The 25,756-nt window shown below is 49.7% G+C and overlaps 2 protein-coding genes across 2 annotated transcripts in view; both read right to left on the bottom strand.

Moving 5' to 3' along the window:
- Window positions 1–4,159, bottom strand: part of GNB5 (G protein subunit beta 5) — a 39,115-nt gene extending 34,956 nt beyond the window's left edge. Inside the window, exon 1 of the mRNA XM_004578370.3 lies at window positions 3,983–4,159. Coding sequence (XP_004578427.1) covers window positions 3,983–4,094 — 112 coding nt within the window. The 5' untranslated portion in view covers window positions 4,095–4,159. The remainder of the gene's footprint in view (window positions 1–3,982) is intronic.
- Window positions 4,160–14,018: 9,859 nt separating this feature from the next.
- MYO5C (myosin VC) overlaps window positions 14,019–25,756 on the bottom strand; it is an 80,589-nt gene continuing 68,851 nt past the window's right edge. The window contains exons 35-41 of the mRNA XM_058665840.1: window positions 24,952–25,106; window positions 22,587–22,676; window positions 19,659–19,809; window positions 18,638–18,920; window positions 17,671–17,845; window positions 17,123–17,203; window positions 14,019–14,211 (exon numbers count right to left, since the gene is read on the bottom strand). Coding sequence (XP_058521823.1) covers window positions 14,059–14,211; window positions 17,123–17,203; window positions 17,671–17,845; window positions 18,638–18,920; window positions 19,659–19,809; window positions 22,587–22,676; window positions 24,952–25,106 — 1,088 coding nt within the window. The 3' untranslated portion in view covers window positions 14,019–14,058. The remainder of the gene's footprint in view (window positions 14,212–17,122; window positions 17,204–17,670; window positions 17,846–18,637; window positions 18,921–19,658; window positions 19,810–22,586; window positions 22,677–24,951; window positions 25,107–25,756) is intronic.

The following is a 25,756-nucleotide window of genomic DNA, read 5'->3' as shown; positions in this document are numbered from 1 at the left end:
CAGTTTATATAGATAAAAGGAAGTTTCTTGTAAAGACCCTCTGTAGATTGGCTGAGCTGCCTTGATCCCTTTCACTGCCCTTTAACAAAAGAACAAAAAACAATTGAATCAGCACTAGGTGAAGGTGACGGTAATTAATGCATGACTTGATTATAAGATTTAGCAAAGAACCTATGTTATATGCTTTTATAAGATCCTTTCATTTATAATCTTTTAATTCTGTACTCTTAATATTTTAATCAATTAGTTTGTGTTTAGTAGAAATTGATTTTGAGTATAAGATTAATTTTGAGTATAAGTAAACTACTTCTCACTATGTAACTGCATGTGCTGCCAACCGTGGAATTCCTGGCTTTAGCCAGGTGACTGCAGATTTCAATGAGTAATGGTTTGCCAAAAATGTTTTCTTTAAAGTAAATAATATCTTAGGATTGTTTTTTGCATTTTCTTAACCATGATGTAAAAATGAAACAATTGGATATTGTGCAAAAGTTTGTGATGATTTGTGTATAAATAAAGAAGGCAACTTTTCTGAGTTGTCCATTATGAGCATCAAGCCATAGTGGTCCATGTCTTATCTTTTCCTCTTACAGTCTCGCCAATCCACGCATCCTTTGCAAGCTCTCAGTCAGCTGGAGCTGGTCTCCGGCACTAAAGGACCTAGATTCTGCCAGACAGCCCCAGAGAAGGGTGACCGGGCAAGCCCATTAATGTCTCAAAGTTGCATACCAAGTGCATTCCAAGAAAAAAGGAAGGAAGGAAGGAAGGAAGGAAGGAAGGGAGGGAGGGAGGGAGGGAGGGAGGGAGCTAAGAGACTGGGAGGGCAATCAGAGTGGGAGGAGGTCAAGGAAGGAGTTTCCCCCTGGGGGCGAGACGCTGGCCAGAGCAGGATGCAGCCCAGGGTCATGGGCAGACTCCAGCACAGTCCTAGCTGAGGCTAACATCCTTTAGGAACAAGGGAGCCAGGCCCTGTGGGAGGGAGAACAGGCCAGTCAAAGGGCCATTGCCTTCAAGGAATGAAGGTGGGATAAGGAAGAGAAGAGGAAATGATTTGGCCTAGGCCAGCATCTCAGATCAGAGCCCCAACTGGAATCCTGGCTCCTCCCTGTTAACAGGTGTGGGCAAGCTGGGCGAGCTGGTCCGAGCACTCGGACCTCTGCCAGCCACCTGGGAGGACGGAGTTCCAGCCTTCTTTGCTTCTGCCTGGCCTTGCTGCAACCATTGTGGCCATCTGGGGCTGAACCAGTGGAGGAAAAACTCTCTTTGTCTCCTTCCCCCAACCCTGTGTCATTGCACTTTTCAAATAAATAAGAAATGAAAAACAAAGAGAGAGTCAGAGAGAAGAAATGGTCATGGAAACTGCAGGGAAATAAAAGGGAGCAACAGAGGCACCTGACTTCCGGAATTGTTAACTGAAAACTGACACACACAGCCGGGGACAGGCCTGCCCTGTGAGCGGCCAATCAGGTCCCAGCTATGGGGAGGTCGGCCCAGAGGGTCCCGTCTCAAAAGCCCCCTCCTCTCGGCAGGAGGACATGTACAGCTTGCTCTCCCAGGGGACCCAGATCCACTGTCCCCACCTCCTCCTCCCCAGGGTGCCCTGTAGAAAGGCCGCCCCTCCACTGCCGTTGTGCCTGAGAGCAATTTATAAGGTCACCCAGAAGGCTGAAAACACCTTGGTGTCAGCATTTTTTTATTTTTATAAAAACATAGGATAAAATATATGTCTTAACTTTTTATCTGGCAGAATTATATACTGCATTTGGCAGATTTTTGTTACTTTAAGATGTCGAGACTTGAGGGGAGTTACGTAGGAAAGAGGTTGTAGTGCGATTTACAGTTTTGGAAATTCACAGTCCAAGAGCTGGGGCCCTAGTAGTTTAGGCATTTGTGAGCCTATCACTTTATATATATATATATAGTGTATCTGAAAGCTAGCATTTCAGAAAGAAAACACTATCTTGCATCTGTTGATTCACCTCTCAAATGGTCACAGCAGTCAGAGCATGCGAGGTTGGAACTCCTTCCTGCCCTCCCAAGCCCCCGGGCCCCTCTCCACTGCTCTCCCTGGCCATGAGCAGGGAACTGGATCGGAAGTGGAGCAGATGGGGACTCAGACTGATGCTCATATGGGATCTGGCTGTGCCACAACATCAGTCTCAAGACTACTGACTTTTTGAAGAACTCTGCATGAAGCTAAAGCAATCAGGCAACAACAAAACAAGCAACAAAAGTGGGAGCTGCCTCTGCCCGCAGGGGCTGGCATCTGGTCCCCGCGGGTCCAGCATCGCTGCTGTCATCTGCAGAGGAATCCGCACAAGGAAATGGGCTGGCCACTCCTATCCTAGCATCAGAGACCCAGCTCGGGACGTCAGCGTGCCCAGCCAAGCCTCGCTCTTGTCCAGGAAGCACACACAGAAACTTGGGGAGGTAGAGCTCCTGGGCTCACAGGTGCTCTCCTGGTAAGACGGGGCAAGCAGCCACTGGCGCTCGCATGCCCCCTTCCCCCTGCCTCAGGCTTAGAGGAGTTGTTTGGAGCAGTGGCAGGCATATCTTAACTATGTGCCAAGTGCCAGTGACTGAATGTGCAGAAGCCAAAGGATCCAGGCGCCCTGATAGTGCACTGGACAGCTAAACCAATGCAGCTAAATTAGGAAACAAACTCCTGGGACCAGCCTTGTGGAGCAGCAGGTTAGGCAAATCCCCCCCCATACCCCACTTCCCATATAGGCACCGATTCAAATCAATGCTGTTCCACCTCCTACCCGTTCTCTGCTCATGTAGCCTGAAAAAGCAGCAGAAGATGGTCCAAGAGCTTGGGCCCTGGATGAAGCGCCTAGTTTCAGTCTGGCCCAGTCTGGGCTGTTGAGGTCATTCGAGGAGGATCTCTCTCGATGTCTTTCCTTTTCTCCCTGTAATTCTTTCAAACATGTGAATATATATATATATTTTAAAAATGTGTGGGGCAAGAAGGGAAAGGGAAAGGAATCTCCCAATTTGCCTGGTTACTTTATTTGGAACTTATGGCTAAGTAACCTCACAGAAATTTAGAACAGCCTCCAGGCAAATGATTTTCCAAGAAAGGAATCCAATACTTCTAGTGTGAATCCCATTTTTTCTTTTCCCACTGGGCAGGGGCACAAAGTTCAGCAGCGCAAGGCACATTGTGGGGGAGGCCTGGCTCTGGGCTGGAGAGGAACGCGGCACGACCCACGGAGCCACTGCTTCCCCAAGCCTGGCCAGCAGCTCCAACCCCGTTGGGACTAAGCATCACCACCTAGCAGTAAGACAAACCGAGCTGGTCGCCGAACCCGGATACTGCACCTGCGCACAGAGCCCTTTCCGAACCACAAGGCGCAGGTCCACGAGGTCCATTTAATTCAGGCTGTCAACCGCATCTCATGGATGCAAACGCTTGGGTAGTAGCCAGAGGCTCACTAAGTGGTTGAATCTGCTGAGCGAGGACTCGGCTTCCCTGCTCCCACCGTGCTCCAGCCCCGCAAGCAGAGGGAATGTGTGTGGGGCAAGTGCGTGGTGGTGGTGGTGGTGGTGGTGGTGGTGGTGGTGGTGGTGTGGGGGGAGGAATTGGAAAAACAACGCTTCCAGTTCAGTCTGAACCTCTTGGGGAAAAAATGCACCCGCCCTTCCGAAAGGACGCCATGGAGGTGCAGAAAGCCGAGGAGGAAAACCTAGCACGAGTGGATCCTAGGCCGCATCGCCGTCGTCCGGCCGCGGTCTCTGCCCTGACCCCGCGCGCGGGCACCCCGGGGATGCAGACAGGCGATGGCGGCCCAGGGCCCGTGGAGCCCCACTCCCGCGCGCGGCCCCGAGGCCGCTCCCCGCGCCTCACCTGTGCGCCGGCCCCGGGGCCTCCCTCCTGGCGCCGGCCTGGCCGTCGCCGCCGCCCCGGGCGCCCGTTGCCTGCCCTGTTTCCCTGGCCCGCCTCCCAGCACGCACCCCCCAAGGCCGGTCCGCCACTCACGCTCCACGTCGTGCAGCTTGGCCCGCTCCTCCTCCAGTTTGCCCTTGAGGCTCTCGGCCTCGATCTTGAGCGACGCCAGCGTCTCGTTCTCGTGCAGCCCGTCGGTTGCCATCTTCAGCACGGGAGGGAAGCGAGAGCCGGGAAACGGTGAGCGACTCCAGCCCCGAGCGCCGCCCCGCAGCCCCGAGCGCCGCCCTCCCTCCGGCCCTGACGCGCAGCTGCGGTCGGGCTGCGGCGGCGACGACCCTCCCTGAGCACGCGCGTCCCGCCGCTCCCCCTGCACCTGCGGGCGCACGACCAAGGAGGCGCTGGAGCTGCGGCGCGCGGGAGTGGCAGGCCCACTTCGCCGTAGGGAAGTCTGAGGCTGAGATGCTAGGTGACAAGCCAGAGGATGTGTACTCAGGGCAGGGCGGAGCCTGAACGCTAACTCGAGACAGTGACCCGGCCTTTCCTCTCCCCTGCTCCCTCAGGGACTTGATAGGTGCATAAACTGAGTAGTTCCGGAGTCTCCCTCCCATCCCTTCTTAGCACTGCAACTGGAAGCTTTCCTCCTCTTGTGCACACAGGCAAGGGTTTGGGGGAAGCTGGGCCTGTGAGGCCTGCACCTCACACAGACACCGGACATCGGCTGGAGTCCCACCTGCTCTGCTTCCCATCCAGCTCCCTGCTAGTGTACCTGGGAAAGCAGCTGAGGATCACCCAAGGGCTTAGGCCCCTGCACTCTGACTCCCAGTCCTGGCTATGGCCTGGCCCAGTCCTGGCCTCTGTGGCCCTTGGGGATGATGAACCAGCTGATGGAAGATCTCTGTCTCTCCTCCTCTCCCTGTAACTTTGTCTTTCAGACAAATAAAAAAAAATTTGCACATAGTTCTGGCTTCTGAGAGGTGCTGGGGTCCCTGCAGTATCTGAGGCCCACCCTTTGTTTTGCTTTTCCTTTTTTTGCTCCAGAACCAGGGCCCACCCTGAGGACAGTGACAAGGTGACAAGGTGACAGGGTATGCCCAGGCTCTGACCTGGGTCTCACAAGGCTTGGCCCAGCCCACTGGGAAGTGTTCCTTCCTGAGGTGGCTTCCTCCTGGCTACAGAGGTTAGCAACAGTTGTCCACAGAATGCAAATTTGGTGATGGTCAAATCCAGGAACTAAGTGTTCACATTCATGGCTTGTTGAATCCTCATGGGACTCACACTGAATGGGTACTCTTATGCCCATTTTACAGATGTCAAAACTGAGGCTCAGAAGGCTCGGGAACCACTCAGGGGTCACAGTAATAGAAAGTGGGCAGGGCAGGGTTTGGACCCACGCAGTCTGGCTCCCTCAGGCTTCCTGGACCTGGTGGCCATGCCCCATCCTGTGTCTCCTGCTTGGGCTCTCCTGGGTGACCTTACATGGGTGTGTGCAGAGTAGGCAGGCAGAGCAAGGCTCGAGTTCTGCAGCAAGCACCTGCAAGCAGACCCCGGGAGGCTGTGCCTGCTGCTTCTGCACCCCTGTCTTCCTTGGAGCCCAGTCCTTGCTGGTCTGGGTATGAGCCAGGGGAGAGCTGGGTCAGCTGCACAGATCGGTCATCTGTTGGAGGTGCTGCGGGTTGGAGTGCGAGCTCTCAGCTCTACTTCTCAGGCCTGTGGTGGGAAGGAAAGCCCCGCAGGTGTCTGCATGTGCAGCAGACGCCTGAGAGCTGCCATGTCCCTGCTCCCCTCACATGCGTTCCGGTTAGTCCCATGGCCTTTAGCCTAGTGCTGATGGATACCAGGGGCTCAGTGAGTGCTGCTCTGGTAAACAGATGCGTGAAGGAGAACTCGGAAAAGATAGCAATAGATGATGTAGTTTCAAATAAAACCAACATATGTGTTTATATACACAACTCTTGTCAGTATTAACATCAGATAGAAAAGCAAGAACATTTGTCACAGAGTTTGAAGGACTAAAGGTGGACAGCTGGGGACCAACCAGCCTGGGCACAAATCCTGGCTGCTCTCTGCACTGGGGCTGCTCACCTGTAAGTGGCAGCTGGGACCCCCTTCTTCTACGCAGAGCACTTGTGTGGGCACACAGGGCTGGGGTTCCCTGGTACACTGGAGCCTGATGCCGACGAGAATGATCATTGGACTGTGCCACTAGGTCTTGGGGTATACATCACCACTCCCCCACACCCACTCCCCTGCATGGGCCATCCAGGGGGCCCGGGCAGGGCAGCAGCCTCTGGACGCGTTCTCTGGCTGGCACCTGTCAGATTACCGCGTGATGCCGGGTCGGCTTGTCTGTGATGTGAGGTGTACAGATTCTCTACGGGAAGTAAGGGCCTGAGCATCTTAGGGATGCTGGATGGCCGGGCTTTGCAGGACACCTCCCAGGTCTTGGGTGCTAACTCCCCTTTGGAGGCTGAGGGTGCTGGAGGTAAGAAAAGCTGCAGGTAAGCAGTGGTGGCGGGGAGGGGGGCGGTCTCCACAGGGAACCCAAAGGCGTACAGGTGAAGTCAGTCATCCATCACTGGAGTTGTCCTCATCTGAAGGATGGTTGCTGTCTGGGAATGTGGGACCCCGAGTGCCTGTGGAGAAGGGGCGCTCCAGGCAGGGCCTCAGAGCTGGGGGCGGGACCACGATGCCACAGGGCACCCCAAGCCTGGGTTGCTGGGCTCCTGCTCACAGAGGAAGGGTTGTTAATGAGCAGCAGGACAGCAGAACCCTCCCTGGTGGTCCTGAGGTGTCTAATTGGCAGAGCTACCACATCAAGAACAAAGTATACCACAGGCAGGGGCCTCTCACACCAAGCCTGCAGAGACCTCAGGATGACTGGGCTGTCCTAAAGCCTTGGGATGCCACCCTGCTGCTTGCTCTCCTTGGGTTTATAGGAATACAAATGTGGCAATCAACCAGAACCAGCAAGCTAAAAAGTGCCTGTTTCTTTTCAGGTGGATTTAAAAAAAAAGGCAAACAGTATCTCTCCTCTGTTCGATCTGTGGTGGTGGGAATAGGGGGGTGCTTGGGCATGGTTTTGAAATCTGTTGAAGATTTGGGAGTTTCCAATGTCGCTTTTTTGAGATGAGTGCTTTCCTGCTTCTCACCAGGCGGGGGTTCTGTTCAGCTGCCCAATGGAACCCAGTGCTGGCCTGTTCCGTGATCCCTAACAGCTCCTGCCATGTTGTGCATACTACTTCTTCTTTCCCCTACATGATCTGAAGCCTTGCACAGCCCCCCTGCAGAGGACATTATGTATTTTGAAAAGCCTAGGATTTGGCTTCACTGCCTAGACCTCGCTGAAGACCTGCACCCAGAAAACACCCTGTTGAGTCTTCCACCTGTATATACCTGCGACAGGGTCCCTGAAAAGGTGCCTGTCAACTTGAGTTGCCAGCCTCTTAAGCTTGCTCACCTGCCCACACAGGAGCCTGTAGGGAAAACAAAAGTAACCCTAGGGAATAATAACGATTTGAACATTCCATGAGTCCCTGCTTTGAACTCCTTAGCAAATGGACCCATCTGATCTTCACACCACTACTGGGTATTCGTTGTTGTAAGGATGGGAAAATGGGCCTTGAGAGAGAGGTGGGAGCCGTGGGCCCTGAACTGCCGACACAAACGGGATCGGAACCCAGGAGGCTGGGCACTGGAGCCCACAGCCAGGGCGTCTGAGCTGTACCATTCCTGTAAGCTCTGGCACAACATGTTGGCTCTGGCTGCTCAACAGAAACAGGGCTGTGCCTCATCCAGCCTTGGCCTAAGGCGAGTCACTCTTCGGGTTTGAAATGCACTTACAATTTCTGCACATGTTGAACAGTAGCTGAGTTGCTGCGATTTCTTGAAGACGGGTCTCAGAGCTCTTTGTTTGAAGCACTTGTCACAGGAGCCAAACACATTAACCAAAAAGGTCTGATCCATCTCTCACCAAGACGACACTGAAAAAGAGTGACAAGCCAAGGGGGCAGGGTGGGGTGGCGAGAACGGCTGAAAGAGTTGTCCATGGCCTGCTGGTCTCTGCAGGTGGGGGTCATGGACACGCATTTGCGTCTCACCTTTGACTGAGCATAGCATGGAGGAGGGCAGATCAGCTCATGGACTTCCTCAGGGAATAAGCTCGGACCCTAGGTTTGCTGAACTTGACCTTTCCCAAGTTAGCGGAACTCTGAAACTTGCTAACAATTCTAAGGACATCCACATGGCACATACTCTTCTCATGGATGCTATGACTTAATGTTTATGAAAACATTTCTTCCCTTGGGGTACACTTTCAAAGACAAATATTAGCCACTGGCCGAGCCTGACCCCAGCCAAGACCATGAGGTCAAGTAAGAGCTATGCAGTGTCCTACTTATTAAACATCTGATAGTGAACGACGCAGAGCCCTGCCTGTGCACACAGAAGTCAACAGATTGGCCAGGCCAGGCCCCTGAAGGGAGAGCAGTTGTGGCAAGCAGAACCAGCCAGTGGTTGCAGGTACCACTGAAGCTGCACTCATCCTGACCCCACTGTGGAAGCTGGTTGCTTGACGTCTTGGAAGCTTTGTTCAACCTTCCAAATGGACACCTTAAAGTTGTTCCTGTCAGGGTTGTCAGGGGACTTAGAAGAAACCACGCATAGAGCTCAAGATCAGAAACGTAATGAGTACACCAACCAGGGCATGCTGTGCCCTGTGAGGGGCTGCCCAAGCAGCAGCAGCTGTGGGAAGGCGATGTGGAGGACAGAGCCAGAGTAGCCGGTGGCAGCTGCTCAGGCAAGACATGACAAAAGCCTGGCAACAGTTAACACAATGGGATGGATTTGAGCCATGCTTAACAAAGGGGAGGAGCTGGATTGACTTCATGGAGAGAACAAGGAGGTGTCTGCTTATGTGGCTGGGGCACTGTTGGAGTCAAGGTCAAGGAGGTTAAGAGGGGGAACGGAACAGCAGCCTGATGGCCCTTGCAGTTTAACAGGGCTGTTCTCAAGCAAGAAGCCACCTGGGGTTCAAGGACTGACTCCCTGAGCCTGGAGGTCTTGACTGGCACTGGTGCGGGCATTCCAACAGAGCTGAACTTGAGGATGGTGTGCTCGAGGGCAGGCAACAGCAGGGAACCTTCTGAGGGAAATGTCTGTCCTGCAGAAGTCATCCTCGGGCTAGAGAGGCAATAAAAAGCTCAGGGAGGGGACTGAGCTGTCACAGCAAGGGGGCAGCTGCTGGCACAGTTCCTGAAACTCCAGGTTCCAAAGAGGGACCCCGTGGACTCACAAGAGACCCAGGTACTGACTGCAGAGCGCTCAGCCCTGGCCCCTCACAACCACCTTTGGAGGGAGGCAGGCCATCCGTGTCATAGCTCGGGAACCATGGGAAAATGAAACAGTGAGTTCAAGGTCAACAGCCAAAGGCTGATCTGCGCGCAGCAGGACCGCACAGCCCTCATTACAGATCTAGTGTTTAAAGCAGCCTGTGCACCAGACTCCAGGACTTGGTCAGTGTTGTACCCACTTCTCCAAGCCTGCAAAGACGGCCAGCGGCAAGGTCAAGCCATGGGTTACAGGCATTAGTCTGAGAGCATGGGGGCGGGTGGGTTGTGAGCCGGCGGTTTAAAATGAGGGAGCAACAACGACAGTCAGATGGATTATTCCAGAAGTAGGTCAGAGAGAGAAGGAACAGCAGGGGGATTGACCACGTGAAGAGATGATTAGCATGTTCTGGAACAGAGAAAATGAGCTGGGAAGAGAGCAGCAGCTACTGGAGGAACCCTAGAGAGCAAGGACAGAGGGGATGAAGCTGCCACATCCCCAAAGCTGCATATGACCTTTATACAACGAGCAAATTTTACATTTTTTTCAAATTATAAAAGCCACTTGGAATGTTCATTCCATTCTCATACTCTTGGGAAATACTGTGTTTTTTTCAAAGGGGACCACAGTTGTTGAGTCCCATCACCCCTACATCCTATCACACAGATAGCATTTTTAGACCTGGTTGGTTGAACAAAGGCAAGCCATAGACTAGGAGTAGCTAAAAACTATACATATTATATATGTTCATTACAGAAAGTTTAGAAAAGTCAAGAAGGTACAAGAAGAAGATAATCCCGGTCCCACCACTCCAGAATGCCTCCCAGTTTGTGTCTGCAGGTGCCTTGGGGTCACACTGGACACTATCTGTATTGCTGGATCCTGGTGCTTTCCATTTCGCACTTATATCACCAGCTGCATTTAATTTAGTATACATACTGTCAGTAATCCTTTTTTTTTAGGATGAGGGGATTTTTTCCAAACACTTCAGTGTTTATTTGGACAGGGAAAAGATAGCAGTGTCCCCCTGTAGACACTCTGCAGAAGGTCCCAGAACTTCTCAACCCCTCCCCTGATGATCTCCCACCAAGCACATCTCTTTCACCTAAACATCTGCTTAGCATGACCCAAGAGAATCATGTTTCTTTTTCAAAGGGCCCATAGCAAACCTCAGAAAGCTGAGAGTAGAGTGTTCCGCACACACATTTCCTGTTTATCTATGGGGTGTTTTCTATCAGGCTTTCCTGGCACAGACTGACAGATACAGTTTTATCAGCTATCCAAATGAGGCTGTTTAGCTCCTTGTCTCCTCCCCTTCCCCACACATACCTAGTTTATTCTGTCAGTAGAGATCCACTTTCACTTTGGCTGATTGTTTCAGCATTATTCCATACTGTGGAGTATCAGGATTAAAACAACCTCTTGTTGAACATACAGGGCATATCCAGTTTTTGCATCTCAGAAGAATGCTTCCATATCTCAAATCTGGGCATGAGCAGCCTCGTGTACTGCTGCTGGTGGATATTAAAGGGGGCAGCCTCGACAACAGCTGTAGCAGTTGCTCAAAACATCGGCAAATGACTCAGCAAGTCTGCTTCCAGGTTCGTGCCTGGGATCATCACAAACATACATTCACATGAATGTGCGCATATGAATGCTAGCAGCAGCATCACTATTAGCCAAAGCATGGAAAAAACTTGAGTGGTCACCAAGTGATGAGTGAATACATAAAATGTGACATAGCTAGGCAGTAGGCTGGTATTTTGCAATAAAGAAGAATGCAAACTCTAATACATGGTACAATATGAACAAGCATTAAAAAACAAAACACCAGTATGCCACATGTGGAAGGAGTCAGACACGAAAGGATGCACATTATGCTACTTCATTTCCATGAAATATCTGGGCCAGGCAAATCCGAATGGACGGCAAGCAGATTGGTAACCGCCAGGGAGAGGGAAAGGGCAGTCTAGAGTGGCTGTGTAATGGGTATGGGATCACTTCTGGGGGCGATGCAATTAGTTCTGGAATTAGTGGTGATGGTGAAGATAGCCTGCAGGCCATTAAATGTGCATTTTAAAGTGGTTTTATGTTGTGTTATTATCTCGCAATACAAATTATTTTTCAAATGGGGAAAAGACAGAATAGGCATGCCAAATGGATGACACTCATATGGTCAAGCAACATGTAAGCATGTGCTCAATCTAGTTGCCAAAGACAAGTGTGTTCAGACCCACGGTGAGCTCATGGCTAACCCACCCGAGCGCCCAAAGTCAGGAAGAAAGTCAAGGAGGTGGGGGAATCGCAACTGTCTTTCCTTGGTGGTGGTGGAGGGCAGAAGTTGGTACCATCGCTTTGCAAGACTGATGAGTAATGGCCTAGAAAAACTAAACGCATGTATTCTACAACCCAGTCATTCTATTCGTGCATATACATTCACCAGACATGGGTGCCTACTTCTTCCAAGCAAACAAATTCATAATAGCCCAACTAAAAAAGCCCACATGCTCACCAGTAGCAGACGGGACAGACAGGTTGTGATGCATTCACACCGAACAAAGCAGGTGCAGGCTACAGACTCACTATGGACCCTCCGCGTTCAAACCCTTCCTCTCCCCAACACTACCCTTGAAGCTTTCTTCCTCTTGTAAAGTATCGATAGCTCAAATTTAAAAAACAGATCCAAACAGAAATTTAAGATGCTTCATTTTTTTTTTCCTGATTCCAAGACTATCTTAAAAACTTTTTTTTTTTAATTTCAGAAGAAATTCAGGTGAGTTGTTGAAAAGTTAGACTATACAGATGAATGAAAACTCCCTCCCCACCCTCTAAGCACCCAGGTATGCACGCACCTGAACTCTTGTCCGAGTGTTGAGGAAACCCCAAGTTGGCTAAGCAGACCCAGCACACACACACCCTCCTCAGCCTTGGACGGAGGACGGACAGGTACAGGTCAGAGCCCCAGGGAGAAGGTGTGAGCCCACTGCCCTCTAATCTCCTTATCTCCTGAGCCTCACAGCTCAGCACTGCCTGTCCTCCCCAAGGCAGGGCCTGCTCATTCCTGGGCTCTCCCAGCAGGTGCACCTCTCCCTTGCCCTGAGCCTTCTGCCTGTCCATGTGGTCCACCTGGCTAGCCCACCCTGGGGCCCGGTTCTCTGTGCCCTGCAGGAGTAGGAGTGGGGCTGTGAATTTGTGTTCACCACAGGGAGCCACCCTGACACTTGCTCACAGCCCCTCTGCTGTGCAAAACAGATCTGGGCCATGGGGGGCGGTGCACCTCCCTCTGCTCCTCTGCCTCCCCAAGTCTGCCTATCCCCAGCCAAGGCCTAGCCCAACAGCAGCCGGGCGCTCCTTGGTGACACAGCCTGAGCCAGCATTCGTTACACACGGGTTTCCTAAGTGGGTTTGTGACAAATCTACAAAATCATACTTTCAGCATGACCCCTCCAGAATAACAAAATGCATGTGTGCCTGCAAGGCATGTGGTCACTCAGTAATTGAGAGGCTGTGACCCACCTGACCGGGTAGCTTATTTGCTTACTTAAAGTGCTAATAGCTCCTACGGTGTCATTGGGAGTCCATCTTTGTCTGTAACAGCAATGTCGGGACACACTTAAATAAAAGACTGATGGACTTACGATTGCTTATAAAGGACTATACTATTATAATAATATGGGGAAAATCAGTCAGGGGGTGGGAATTTGTGGGGAGGTGGTTTGGGGAAATCCCAGGCCCTATGAAATTGTATCATAAAAACCAAAATAAAGAAAAAAAATGTTAATAGGTCCTGTATTTCACTGCTTCAGGTACAAGGTATCAAAATGAACCAGTGGAAATCCTCTGAGAAGTTCAAGGTGGGATTCTGCCTTCGGGGGCGGTGTCGGCACCTAATCATGAGGGACGCCCACTGCTGCGCCAAGCGCCTGTGGCTGCTGGAAGTGGCAGGTGGAGATGCAACAGTACACACAGCATGGGTGGAGCGCGCTCTCGACCAGGGCCTGGGCCTGCAGCAGGAGGACTGAGAAGGGCTAGCGAGATGAGGAGTCCTTGATTTTCATCAAGCTTGCAGACTCACAGTCTTTAATTCCTGTTATGAGGACACTTAAAAATAAATACATCAGGAAGCTGATTAGGTTTGAGAAAATCACTTAGATTGCCTTTTTAAACCTTAGCTTTTAAAACAGGTATTGGATAAAGTGAGCTAAGAAAACACGGAAAGTCTCGAGGAGAATGTTGGCATTTGAAATGTAAAGGAATGTTCTTTCAGAGTAGATAGAGGATGGCGTGTCAATTCTGCCTTTAGAATGCATTTACTTTAAATAGAAATATACATACAATACTTCATGTGCTCCGTCTCAGATTGAATATTCTCTTAAAAAGCAGAGAGGTCTCAAATGGGAAATATTTTTATGCAGGGATGGTTTTCAGTAAAAGAGTCGGTTAGCTCCCCAGACTTCCCAAGGTAAGAGGACTTTGGAAGGGTCCTGGTGCCCAGAGAGAATTCCTTCCCAGAAAATGTGGCTCTGCACCCAGATGCCTGCCTACAGACACCAGGGCCTCATGGGGCTTGGGAGCCACTGCGAATCCAGACCCGCTGTTGCCTCGGTGCAAGACAGATTAGACTAGGAGGCAGCTGGAAGCAAAGAGGAGCCTCTGGAACACTCCAGCACTCCCAGCCGCAGGGCCTTTCCACTGCAGCTGGTGAATGCTCATTCTTAGAACATTCCCGCAGCTGCAGTGTCACCACAGGGAGACAAGATGGGGTTTGTTTGGGAGAATGACTTTCTTCCTTAAATTTCAGGCCAGGAGAGAAAAGCATATTGATTTTTCTGTCCCTCCCATTACAATCTATTGAGAAAGCCCAGCTTTAAACTGCTGGGGATCTCGATCATTTCCAGAGCGTGCGGAGATGGGGTAAAAGGAAAGGTGACTTGGAAGAGGTATTTGGTGTCCAGCATCAGCTGTGAGGAATCCTCCCGGCTGTTGAGGAGTGCCTGCAACGAGAACCAGGGGAAGGGTGCTGAGCGCACCTGCTGCCTGGAAGACAGGAGCCAGGGAAACACAACAGCTCTGCCTCCCATGAAGAACATCTGGCAAAATCACAGGAATGAGGGTCTGCTGTTGTGGTGAGGTGGGCTGAGTTGTTGCCTGCAGCGCTGGCATCCCATAATGAGCACTGGCTGCTTCACTTCTAGTCCAGCTCCCTGCTGATGCACCTGGAAAACCAGCAGAGACTGGCACGAGTACATGTGCCCCTGTTGTGCATGTATGTGGGAGACCTGGAGGAAGCTCCTGACTTTAGCCCGGCCCAGCTCTGGTCATAAAGCCATTATGGGAGTCAGCTAGCAGATGGAAGATCTCTCTTTCTCCAAAAGTCTGCCCTTAAAATAAATGTATGTTGGGCCTGGCAGCGTGGCCTAGCGGCTAAAGTCCTTGCCTTGAACACACCGGGATCCCCTATGGGCGCCGGTTCTAATCCCGGCAGCTCCACTTCCCATCCAGCTCCCTGCTTGTGGCCTGCGAAAGCAGTCGAGGACGGCCCAAGGCTTTGGGACACTGCACCCGCGTGGGAGACCCGGCATCGGATTGGCGCGCATTGGCCCGTTGCGGCTCACTTGGGGAGTGAATCATCGGACGGAAGATTTTCCTCTCTGTCTCTCCTTCTCTCTGTATATCTGACTTTGTAATAAAAATAAACCTTTTAAAAAAATAAAAATAAATAAATGTATGTTAGGGGAAAAAGCAATCCTGTGAGAGGACACACAGCATATGTCCAAGATGAAATGCTGTATCAGGGCCCCTGGGTCAGCTCCCCCAGCAGAGATGGACTGCCACTCGGTTCTTCTATTCTTAACTATCTTCATGCATAATTCTAAGTCTCAATATGAGTGCATTCCAAATACTGCACTTTTAATAAACTTACCTTTCCTTGTGCAGTGACTTAGAAATTTCTGGTTTCAGGACTCCTTTATATATAAGATTTATTGATTTGATTTCAGATCAGCAAAGAGAGAGAGACAAAGATCTTTCACCTGTTGGTTCACTCCCAAAATGGCCACAGCAGCCAAGTCCCAGACCAGCCACAGTCAGGAGCCAGGAGCTTCCTCCTGGTCTCCCATGTGGGTGGCACCAGCCTATTTCCTATTTGCCTTCCTAGATGCATTGACAGGAAGCTGGATCAGAACACACACTCTATGGCAGGATGCTGGCATTGCAAGTGGCAGCTTAACCCACTTGCCATCCCCTCTTATAATATTCTTTAAAATTATTGAGGGCCCCCAAGGAGCTCTGGTGCATGTGGTATGAATATTGACATTTACAATATTAACCATTAAAATAACTGAAAATATTTATTCACCCATTAAAAGAATATATGCTAAAACATTTTAATTGAAAAATAATTTTATTTTCCCAAACTGAAGAAATTTATAGTATTGTTTCAATTTTTAGAAATCTGTTTAATGTCTGACTTCATATAAGATCTGTTAGACATCATGCCTCATTCTGCATTACCTCTGTTGCAATTATGTATTCTTGGTTACAGCACATGAAGGCAATCCTGCTTCACACAGAGAAACACTGTTCATTTTGAGGAAGACATTTGGGACTATATGGAGGTATTTCAAAAAGTTTGAGGGAAAACTTTTTATGAAAACCTAAATTTTGAAATTCATGTTTATATAAGAGGTTTTTAAAAAGTTGATAGAAAGTAAGTTTTATTTAAAACAACAACAATAAGAAAACTATGGGGATTGGCATTGTGGTGTTGCAGGTTAAGTCTCCTATATGGGTTCCAGTTCCGAGTCCCGGCTGCTCCACCTTTGCTCCAGCTCCCTGTTAATGCGCCTGGGAAAGCAGTGGAAGATGGCCCAAGTGTGTGGGCCCCTGCACCCACATGGAGACCTGGAAGACTCCTGGGCCCCTGGCTTGAGCCTGGCATAGACACAGACTCCACCATCTTGGTCATTTGAGGAGTGAACAAGCAGATGAAGATTTCTCTCTGTAACTCTGCGTTTCAAATAAACAAATCTTTATAAAAAGAAGTATGCATGGGCTCGGCGGTGTGGCCTGGTGGCTAGGGTCCTTGCCTTGATCCCATGTGGCCGCTGGTTCTAGTTCCGGCGGCTCCACTTCCTCTCTGTCTCTCCTCCTCTCAGTACGTCTGACTTTATAATAAAAATAAAATGAATCTTTAAAAAAAAAAAAAAGAAGTATGCATGCATTTTAATTTTTTGTATCAAAAGAAACTTTTTTAAATTTATGCATTTGAAAGAGTTATGGAGAGCAATGAGGGGAAAGTTATCTTCTGTAGCTGGCTTAATCCCTAAATGACCACAATATCTGGGTTTCAGCTCCTGCTGAAAACAGGAGCCTGGAATTCTCTCCAAGTCTCCCACAGGGTGGCAGGGGCCCAAGCACTTGAAGCACCTTTCTCCATGTTCCCAGCTGGGTTGGAAGTGGAGTCAGAAGTTGAACCGGCACTTATATGAGATACCAGCATTACAGGCAGCAGCTTCACCTGATGTGCCACAACATCAACCTTTTAACTTCATTCTATTTACCACAAACTTTTTGAAGTACTCTTGTATAAGAAAAGGAGACTCCCAAGCCTGTCTTGTTTCCATTTGCATCATACCCGAAGACTGCTAAGAAATAAGACCCGCTAAGGGAACTTGGCAGGAAAATTATAGTCTTGGTGTTTTTATGCTCTTGTCACCAGAATCTAAGAGACCGGTGACTGGGGAGTTTGGCAGGTACAAATTCTGGCTGCCTTTAGGTTGAGCGTCTTTCAGCTGCACGTTCAGCAGGGGTCCTGCACTCCGCATCTCCATCATGTTAATTCAGTACCACAGTCATGCCACACGTAGGAGGATAAACAAAGAGGCAAATCCTTCAAGTGCTCACCTGGACTTTGCGAACAAAGGAGGGGGTCACTCTTTTCTCAAAGTCATCTATGGGTGTGTAGGAGTTAAGGATCTTGATGATCTGCAAATATCACATAATACAGTGTTAGACTACGAGAAAGAACAATGCTGTAAGGGTTCTGGTGATGTGGGGGAAACCACTGCGAGTCCCAGGTGGTTCTTTTACACTATGTGCAGGAACCTCATGCCAGCTATTTCCAAGAAAAGAGAAAGCAAAGGAAGAAGGGTATGGGAGGGAGTGAAGTTCACCACATAATCGCATGGCAATAGGAGAGCTCCCTTGGTCCCACTGGCCAACTGCACACACCCACACACACATCTGTGAGCCTGGTGGGCAGGGCACGTATCATAGACATGAAGTGAGAGCTAGCCTTTACAGATGAGAGGGTGGCCCATGGGCTACAAGCATGCTCCCCAGAGAACACCCAGAGTCAGCTGCAGCCCATAGCTCCTCAGCAGCAAAGGCAGTGCTGACTCTGTGGATTAACACGCGCTGAGGGCCCTGGGCACGTGAGGCATGTTGAGCACCTGCACGGCTGACAATGAGGTGCAGCGTTCAGCGATCTCCTTGGCGTCACTGTCGGTGGCCTTCTTGACCTGGAGCAGCCAGGCTGCCTGAGACAGGGCCTCCAGAGTCTCCTTGGCTAAGCTGTTCTGCAAATTCTTATCCTTGAGCCATTCTTCTAAGTAGCTGATGTTGCACCTGCAGGGAGAGTCAGAGGAGCGGTGAGAACACCTTAGGGAAGGTTCCTGAAATGCTCCAGTGTGTCCCAGGAAGGCCCCAGGGATCACTGGGAGCCGCAGGACCACAGCCGGATAGTCTCTCATTTCTAACATGAGCAAGTGGGTCGGATGATCAGCCCTCAAGCTCCATGGGTCTGAGGATCATGGCAGCCTGGAGCGAGGGGCCCTAAGCAGAAATGTACCTGGGGGGAATCTGAACAAAGAAAAGCAATGGGAATCATTTCTGGAGTAGAGTTCTTCAAATTTATTATGAATCTGCAATTAATTTATAGAACTTTTTTTTCCCTTCCACTCTCACTCGGTGCACACCTTTCTGGTACTCCAACCTTGCCCATCCATGTCAATCTGCTTGTCTTGGAGCATTTCCCAATATCCTTGGCTGTAACTTAAACACAGCTGCCTTGAAATGTGGGAGATGTTCTGAGCTTTCCAAGGGCAGATTCAAATGGACTTTCCCTGTTTCCTGTGTCCTCCACCTCTCAGTGCCACTGGCAGAGAAGGTGGTCAATAGCGGCTAAGCATGGGAGAAGCAGAGCAGGCCAGAGGTAAGGGTTACAGTGATCTGTCAGCAGGTAAGGCCAGGGGGCCCAATTGGTGTTGGCACAGCAGCCAGCCAACACCTCAAGACCCTCGAAGTCCTCATGGCAGCCCAGGCTGGAGTTAGACACTACACCCGGGAGGGCTCAGGGCCAGTTCGGGTGCCGACACCTGACCTGCCTCCCCAGGGCATGCAGTGGTGCACCTGCGGTACCTTATTTGCATCCCTTTTCGGCAGGAACACATGTCCTTGCGCAGGAAGAGGCTGTTGAGGGTGACGGCCCCGATCAGGTAGAAGAGCTGCTTCACGGCCTGCCTCACGAGCTCGGGGTCCAGGCCGTTCTGGCACATGGTGCTGTAGAAGTAGCTTAGCTGCTGCAGCAGTGACGTCATGGTGTAGGCGTCTGTGTCGTCTATGCTAGATGATCGCTTCCGGAAGCCTGTGGGCTTCAGGCCGGAGATGCCCTGCAGGCTCTCGTACTCCAGCATGCCAGGCACTGTAGAGCGAGAGGGACACGGCTCCTCACACACCTGGAGGGCTTGGGGTCACCAGAGCCCACTTCCCACAGCCTGGGTGGCTGTTTCAGGATACGCAATGTTGTCTGTCCAATCAGGGAGTGGTGTTGTGATAGAGAAAGCAGAAAAATCCAGGACTTGAAGGTGTGTGTGTGTATGTGAACGTGTGTGTACATGAATGTGTATTTGTGCGAGTGTGTGAATGGTTGTGTGTGTGCATGTGGGACAGTGACAGCTGTTTCTAACAGGATGGGAACAAGTCTTCCAGGCTTGAAGCAGTTCTTCCTTCAACTTCCTGGGACAGACTGCTGCTTAGCCTAACTCATGGTCTGGAGCTACTGCCATGCGGCCTAAGGTATTTCCTTTACCGGAGGCTGAGGAAAAGTGAACAAGGACTTGAACGGTGTTTTAGAACTGCGGGCGTCCTCAGCTCAGCCCTGGGAGCAGCCGCATGGGACCAGCCACTACAACAGGGACAGCTGAGGTGCTGCCAAGCGTCTTCATTCTTACAGAGAGAAAACCATCCAACATGGTGTACTGCTATCTATGGAACCGTTCTCAACCAGCCAAGAATTACAGGGTGGCTATTTATACAATTCTATTTTCTTAGTTATTTAAATAATGTTACTGTGTTACTCATGATTATACACGTCACACACCAAACTTAAAACGCTTCCACAATACTACAAGTACCATTCGGCCCTCAATTCTCTTCTTACCTATGATTGGCTGTATGTTATTCTCCATGACAGTGATGAACTGATGATAAATGCGTATAGCCACATCGCTCAGAATCTGCCTGTACTCTGAAAGGTCAAAATTGTTCAAGCAATTCTTACTCTGATGTGGACTGTTATGCTTCATGAATTCCTGAAGGGAATTTTGAACATGTAAGTATTAGGATAATGCAGACATGGAGGAAATGAAAATACTACCTATACTAGTCATACACTATATATAACCCCGTACCTTAAAAGTGAATGTATCAAATGAGTTCTTGATGTTTGAGATAGTATTTACTTTTTAGTTTTAAGGAAGATCTGTTTATTTATTTTAAAGATTTGATTATTTGAAATGGGGGAGGGAAAGTGTGGGAAAGACAGACAGTCTCTCTCTCTCTCTCTCTCTCTCTCACACACACACACACACACACACACACACACCTTCCATATGCTGGTTCACTCCCCAGATGGCTGTGACAGCCAGGCCTGGACCAGGCCGAAGCCAGGAGCTAGGAAAGAGCTTCTTCTGGGTCTCCCATGTGGGTGCAGGGGTCCATCTACTTGGGTCTTCTGCTGCTGTTTTTCCTAGGCTATTAGCAGGGAGCTGGATTTGGAAATGGAGCAGTTGGAACTTGAACTGGAGCCCATCTGAGATGCCAGCATTGCAGGTGGCACCTTTACCTGCTACACCACAACACTGGACCCACTTCCTTTCTTCCAAGATTCATTTGTTTATTTGGACAGCAGAGTGACAGAGAGAGGGAGAGACAGATCTTTCACCTGCTGGTTGACTGAAGGCAGGAGACATGTACTCCATTCTGTTCTCCCAGTGGGTGGCAGCAGCCCAAGCACTTGGCCCACTATCTGTTGTCTTCCTAGGTGCATGAGCAGGAAGCCAGAATGGAAGCAGAACTGCAGGGACCCAAACAGTACTCTGATAGGGGATGCTGGTGTTGCAAGCACAGATGAACCGCTGTGCCCCAGTGCATGCCCCAGCATCTATTTTTTATAAGAAAAATACCACCGATTTCCTGCACAACCTCAGTCCATAGTGCTAAGTACCTTTGGACTCTACAGACTGAGGCAGGGACCTAAGGAAACAGTCTGCTCTAAGAGGTGAGCAGAGGCACTCACTGAGATGCATAACCTTAGGGTCACAGGCACAGATCAATCTGAAATACTTTCAAATGTGTGCTGCAGACTGACTACTGCTGGACCTCCCGCTCCCATTCATATGCTGAGGCTCTAATCCCTCAGTCGGGCTGTATTTGGAAATGGGACCTCTAGGACATAATGAACATTAAAGGGGGCCTTGGGGTGGGGCCCTAATCCCCTGGCATTAGTGTCCTTACCAAAAGAGACACTAGATCTGTCCCTCTTTGTCCCTCCCAGCTGCACCCCTACTCTAGGACACCCAGGAAAGGACACAGGGAGAAGGGAGCCCTCTGCCAGTCAGGAACTGAGCATGCGTCTGTCATCTCAGATTTCTAGAGTGCGAGAAAATCAGTCTCTCTTGTTGAAGCCATCTGGTCTGCAATATTTTGTATTAGTAGCCTGTGCAAACTAACAGAGCATGCTCCACATGTTCAAAGAGATGAAAGAGAAAATGGTAAGAACAGGCATTAAGATGAGATGCAGAGGTAAAAAAGAGCCCTAGAAATCTGAGAATTAAAAACATACTAACAGGGCCCAGGACAGTAGCCTGGCAGCTAAAGTCCTAACCTTGCACATACCAGGATCCCATATAGGCGCTGGTTTGTGTCCTGGCAGCCCTGCTCCCATCCAGCTCCCTGCTTGTGGCCTGGGAAAGCAGTCAAGGATGGCCCAAAGCCTTGGGACTCTGCACCCACCTGGGAGACCCGGAAGAGCTCCTGGCTCCTGGCTTCAGATTGGCACAACTCCGGCAGTTTTGGTCACTTGGGAAGTGAATCAGTGGATGAAGATCTTCCTCTCGCTCTCCTCCTCTCTGTATGTCTGACTTTGCAATAAAAATAAATAAATCTTAAAAGAAATACAGTAACAAACACCCAAAGAGCATTTTCTACATGACTAAAGAGGACAAAGACGGAGTCACAAAACAAAAGATGTTGAATGATAATGTCAGCCTCTTCCCTGAAGTTTTACAGACACCATCTTATCTTCAAGGACCAGCCTGAGCCTCCTCCAGCTTCAGTACTCCCTTTAGCCAGCGGGTGGATTTCTCCTTTGATTCAAAAGCTCTAGTCAGACAGCTTTTACATTTCACTTTACTTTCCCTCCATCAGGACAACTGGCTATCCATATGGAGGAAGACCCTGGTCACGGCTTCACAGGTCAAGCCAATTTGGTATAAGAAAAAAATGTAATTCAGGGTTGGGCATTTTGGTCTAGCAGTTAAGCTGCTGGTTATGATGCCCAGGCCCCCAATAGGAAGAACCAGTCGGGCTTGACACCTGGCTCTGGCTCCTCACTCCAGTTTCCTGCTAATCCGCACGCTGGGAGGCAGTGGTGATGACTCAAGTACCAGGGTCCCTGCCACCCACGTGGGAGACCTAGAATACCTTTCTGGTCTTGGCTTCAGCTCCTGCCCCGCCCTAGCTGGGGAGTGAACCAATAGAAGGAAATTCTCTCACTTCTTCCCCTGCCCCACCCTCTGACCCAAACTCGTGGAGGAAACTGAAGCCCCGTGCCATGCCCCAGGTTCAAGCTCTCCCAGTGGTCTTCTGCCTATGGAGTCCACCCAGGAGCCCAGCAGGCAGTGCGCAATTGGCCTCCTGGGTGAAGAGCAAGGCAGACAGCCAGGTGGCACTAAGGCTCTGTCTGAGCTGGACATGCAAACTCTACTCCCAACCCCCTGCTGTTCCTAACCCGGTGCTGAGCTCCCATTGAAGCGGAAGGCCCAGATGAGGACTTATCACAAAGCACAGCGCATGCAAGCCTTCCTACCTCTTCTCCACTGTACTGCTTCAGGCAGTTGAGGAAATGACAAGTATTGGAGAGCCAAAAGGACAGCATCTCAAAATCTTCCAGATGTTCCTTTCAGGAGGTAAGAAGAGACAAAGTCAGACCTGCTGATTGCCAGTGCCTCTGAGCCACAAATAGACAGATTTTACCTGTCTCATTGCTTGGTAGCTTTTGAACAGTTAATATCGTCCATTCCCTAAGGCCTTAATCTAATTATATTATAATACTAACAGCTTATATGTATACAGTAAGTATGACTTGCAACATATTTCATGGATCCCAATATCAATATTGCTTCTCTTCTGCAGGAGCCTGAAACACTATGGATCTATATGTTATCACTCCCTTCCCATGTGGACCAGAAGCTGTGACTTTTTAACATAGCTATAAACTTAGTGATCATGTTCTGAGAGAAAGCAGATTTGGAGTTACTTCACGTATCACATGGCTAACAGAATTTCCACTCCCAGAACAGCACACAGTGCAGCTCTGTATTGAGTTACATGCATATAGATGCGCTGGCACCTCCCTAATCCCAGATGCCAACTGGGCTGACCATTACCTGAGAGCCCTTTATACCAAGCAGCCGTCCCTACCACCCAGGACCTAGATCTGCTAAAGAAACTCTTTAATGCTTAAACAGCTGTTTATTCCCTTACCACCTACTGAGTTTCTGGAGAAAAATCAACTCAACTAAGAACGCCTTTAGGGTTCTGGTACAGCTGGGAAGGAAATGAACAATAACTGCCATATTACATTTCATCTAGTCCCATTCTCTTTCATTGACATTGTTGATCACTGTTCTCCTATCACACCATGAAGCCATGGATTGTTCAAAAATACTTCTCAATGATTTCTGATGTGTACATTCTATACACTGTTGGTCGCTTCTCCAGTCATTCCAACACGGGCAGTGTCTACGGACTGGAAGACAGCAAGCTGGGTTTTTGCATGAACTTATAGAGCACAGATACCTTCCAACCTCATTGTGGAAAAAAATCCTCCATCTTCAGTGCTGTGCATATCGGGGGTGGGGGAAAGGGGAGGCTCGCACTTTAGCCATAATAACATAATCTTACTAAGTAACTACCTAACAGCTAGCTCATTCTCATTTATGGACTATGAATAAAAGTCTATAATACATGGTTTGGTGTGGTGGTATGTTAAACTATTCCTCCATCTGCAAGCACCGGCATCCCATTTGGGCACCAATTCATGTCCAGGCTGCTCCACTTCTGATCCAGCTCCCTGTTTATGGCATGGGAAGGCAGCAGAGGACAGCCCAAAGCTTAAGGCCTCTGAATCCTCATGGAAGACCCAGAGGAAGTTCCTGGCTCCTGGCTTCAGACTAGCCCAACTCTGGCCATAGAGGTTATTTGGGGAGTGAACTAGAAGATGGAGGCTCTCTCTTTCTGTTTCATCTGTAATTGTGCCTTCCAGGTAAAAATAAATAAATCTTACAAACTTTCAAAGTCCATAACGTGGTTTTGAGGAGAACTGCACAACTGCCATGAGTAGTTTGTTATTCTTACCTTCCTATTGCTCATCATTTGTATTTGTTACTCTAATAAGACATGAGGAAACTTCATAAAAATTCATGGAAAACAAAATCAAAACATGCAAAAACTCCTTGAAATTTATGTCTGTGATGGGTCTACAAAAAGTTCATGAAAAAATGTGTATATTTAAAAAAAGACTATCAATTTCAGAAAAAAATTGCAGCAAAACAAAACTTCCATCAATTTTTTTTTAATTTGAAAGACAGAAAGATGGGGAGAAAAAAGAGAGAAGACTCACCCATCTTCTGGATGGCTGTCCAAGTGCCCACAGTACCTGGGGCTGGGCCAGGGGGAAGCCAGGAGCTCCTTCAGGATTTCCCATGTGGGTAGGAGGGACCCAGGTTCCTGAGCCATCACCTGCTACCTGCAGGTGCATCTTGGCAGGAAGCTGGAATTGGGAGCAAAGCCCAGACTTGAACCTAGGCACTCCCATGTGGGAGGTGGGCGTGCTAAGTAATGGCTTTCCTGCCACGCAGCCTGCCCACCTTCTCTGCACTTGTTGAAGTTTCCTCACATACTCCTCAAAACTGCTCATCTCATCCCTTAAGGAGATAGACGTGGTGGAGGTAGTGACTACTTTAATCTTGCTAGCAAGGCTTTGAGGTCTACTGGCAGACTCTTGTCTACCTGTCTCATATCAGTTGAGCCTCAGACTGGTTTGAGTAATCAAGAGGCTCACCCAGGAATGGAAGCAAAGGATGGATTAAAAAAAATGCAAATCTAGTCATTCCCGAGTATTCCCAAAGTAGACAGAATATCAAGGGTCGGTATCAAAGGTAGCGCCCTACCTTAACCACCTGCTTGATGCCATTAATGGTGCTGTTCATAAGGGACTTGAGCATGTCGGCATCATTGAGCGAGTCTGCGTAGCGCACGCACATGAGCAGGATGTGAGCTGGCAGTCCGGGGATCATGTTCACCACCACACCACGAGGCTTCAAGTCTGGAGCAGAAAGCACCCAGTGAAGATTACAGCTGCCAAACAGGTCAACTTTCCTCCTAAGACATCTCTGGCCATGGGGCACTGCCAGGGATGGGGGTGCGGAGGAGTCTCTTCACTTTTCTGTGTTAGATTCAGTGCCTGAATGTGGGGAGACTTTTTTTGTCTTTGAGGAATTCAGTGTGGCCCCTTCTGGCAAAAACACCTTGGTGCCACCTGCTCCTCTGACTTCTCCTAAGATGTGGTGACACAGCTTGTCCTTTTCCTTCACGAGATCCTGGATTTCAGAAGCCCAGTGAAAGAAAGGATCCACAGGTCCACATCCCCTTCCCCCTCCCTCAACCTCTTAGCACAGCAATCAGATGAACCTGCCCTGAGTAGGCACTGCCATGGCAGAGGCCTTGCTGGCTGGGGGTAGAAGGGAACGGACAGGAGACAGGATAGGGGTGAGGGGCGAGAGAAATGTCTAGGATCAGATAAGCAAACACAGAGCTCCCCATGTCTGCATTTGGGGAGGGACCATGGGAAGGATCCCCTCCGCTGTAGCCCAGTGAGCGTGGGGAAGGGAAGCGTGCTGCTCATGTGCTCTGAGGGGTCCCTCAGCAGAAGAGGAAGAAGCAGCTTTCTGTTTGAGAGGCTGAGAGCTTTCCTCT

The sequence above is a fragment of the Ochotona princeps genome, chromosome 6 (assembly GCF_030435755.1).
Source record: "Ochotona princeps isolate mOchPri1 chromosome 6, mOchPri1.hap1, whole genome shotgun sequence".
In the NCBI taxonomy this organism is placed as follows: Eukaryota; Metazoa; Chordata; class Mammalia; order Lagomorpha; family Ochotonidae; genus Ochotona; species Ochotona princeps.
This window is presented reverse-complemented; position numbering and strand designations above follow the sequence as displayed.